Consider the following 1,190-nt stretch of genomic DNA (forward strand, 5'->3'; position numbering starts at 1 on the left):
CCCCGCTGGCACCGCCCGCCGCGCCGGTACCAGGGGTCGTGCGGGGAGTCCGGGGAGGCGAGGCCGGGCTGGCTGGCGTCCGTCTCCATTCGGAGCTCTTCTCCGTGCGAGGAGCCGCGCCGCACTCCCGGGGCAGATGAGCGCTGCAAAAGGGGCCGGACGGACAGGCCATGCTGCCCCCTCCCCCGACCCCTCTCCGCCGGGCGGGGAGCGCGCGAGGGAGGAGGGCCCGGCGGGCACAACCTGCCCGGCTCCTCCCACCCCGCCGGCCGCCGCGCGCATAAAACCCGCCGCCCGCCGCGGGGCCGCCACGGGGCCGCGCTGCGAGGGGCGCCCGGCGCGGCGCGATGCGGGGCGGCCGCGGCTTTGTGCGGCCGCACCTGCCCTGGGGCTGGCGGACAAAGGGCTGCGCGCTCGGGCCCCTGCGCGCTCGGGCCCCAGGGGAGCTGGTCCTGCTGGTAGCCCCCGATGCTGCTCGCCACCCAGGCCGGGTGCGATGGAGCGGCTTCCTCTGCGCCTGAGCGCTCCAGGGCCCGGCGCAGGCGGCCCGCAGCCTCCCGCGAGCTGTCGGAGCGCCGCGGGCCGCGCTGCAGCCGCCCTGGCTCCGGCACAAGGTGCTCCACGTGCCGAGGCCTTCGGAGCAGGGCCGCACGTGCTGCCTCGTGGGCGCTGCGGCTGGAGGAGCTTGCGTGGCCACAAACAATGCTGGTGACCCGCCGCGAAGTGGATCACAGGAGCGTTTTAGCCCCCTCACCCCAGCCGTGCCATGCTCGGGAGCGGAGCATGAGTCAGAGGGGACTCACGCCTGGCCACAGCCTCCCTCTGCACCCAATGCTGCCCGTGCTGAGGTGGCACGTGGCTCTCCAGGCACTACCACCCACCTTGGGGCTCTTCCCCCCTTCCTTGTGGCATGTTCTCCACATGTTCCCCAAAACACCCCTGTGCGCGGTGCCCTTGGAGCAGCCAGGCAGGGTCTGTCCTGCTGCGCTCATCCTGACTGCTCCTGTGGCTGCAGGTTGAAGTCACCTTGTGCCTCATGGCTCTGCTGAACAGACAGGGCAGAACGGCAGCTGTTGGAGCCAACCCGCAACCTGGCGAGGCGGCTCCCAGCCGTGGCTTCCACCCGCTTCACCAGGCTGCTCCTCCAGGGTCATTCTTGAGGGCTGAAATCACTGTTTTGGGTGGAGGTG

At 72.1% G+C, this 1,190-nt stretch overlaps 1 protein-coding gene across 1 annotated transcript in view; it reads right to left on the minus strand.

The window, feature by feature from the left end:
• The window catches only part of MSI1 (musashi RNA binding protein 1), a 27,006-nt gene extending 26,831 nt beyond the window's left edge, over positions 1-175 (minus strand). Inside the window, exon 1 of the mRNA XM_026037737.1 lies at positions 31-175. Coding sequence (XP_025893522.1) covers positions 31-89 — 59 coding nt within the window. The 5' untranslated portion in view covers positions 90-175. The remainder of the gene's footprint in view (positions 1-30) is intronic.
• Between the last annotated feature and the right edge of the window lie 1,015 nt (positions 176-1,190).

This window comes from Nothoprocta perdicaria, unplaced genomic scaffold (assembly GCF_003342845.1).
Source record: "Nothoprocta perdicaria isolate Ctin4 unplaced genomic scaffold, notPer1 scaffold_2, whole genome shotgun sequence".
NCBI classification, from domain to species: domain Eukaryota; kingdom Metazoa; phylum Chordata; class Aves; order Tinamiformes; family Tinamidae; genus Nothoprocta; species Nothoprocta perdicaria.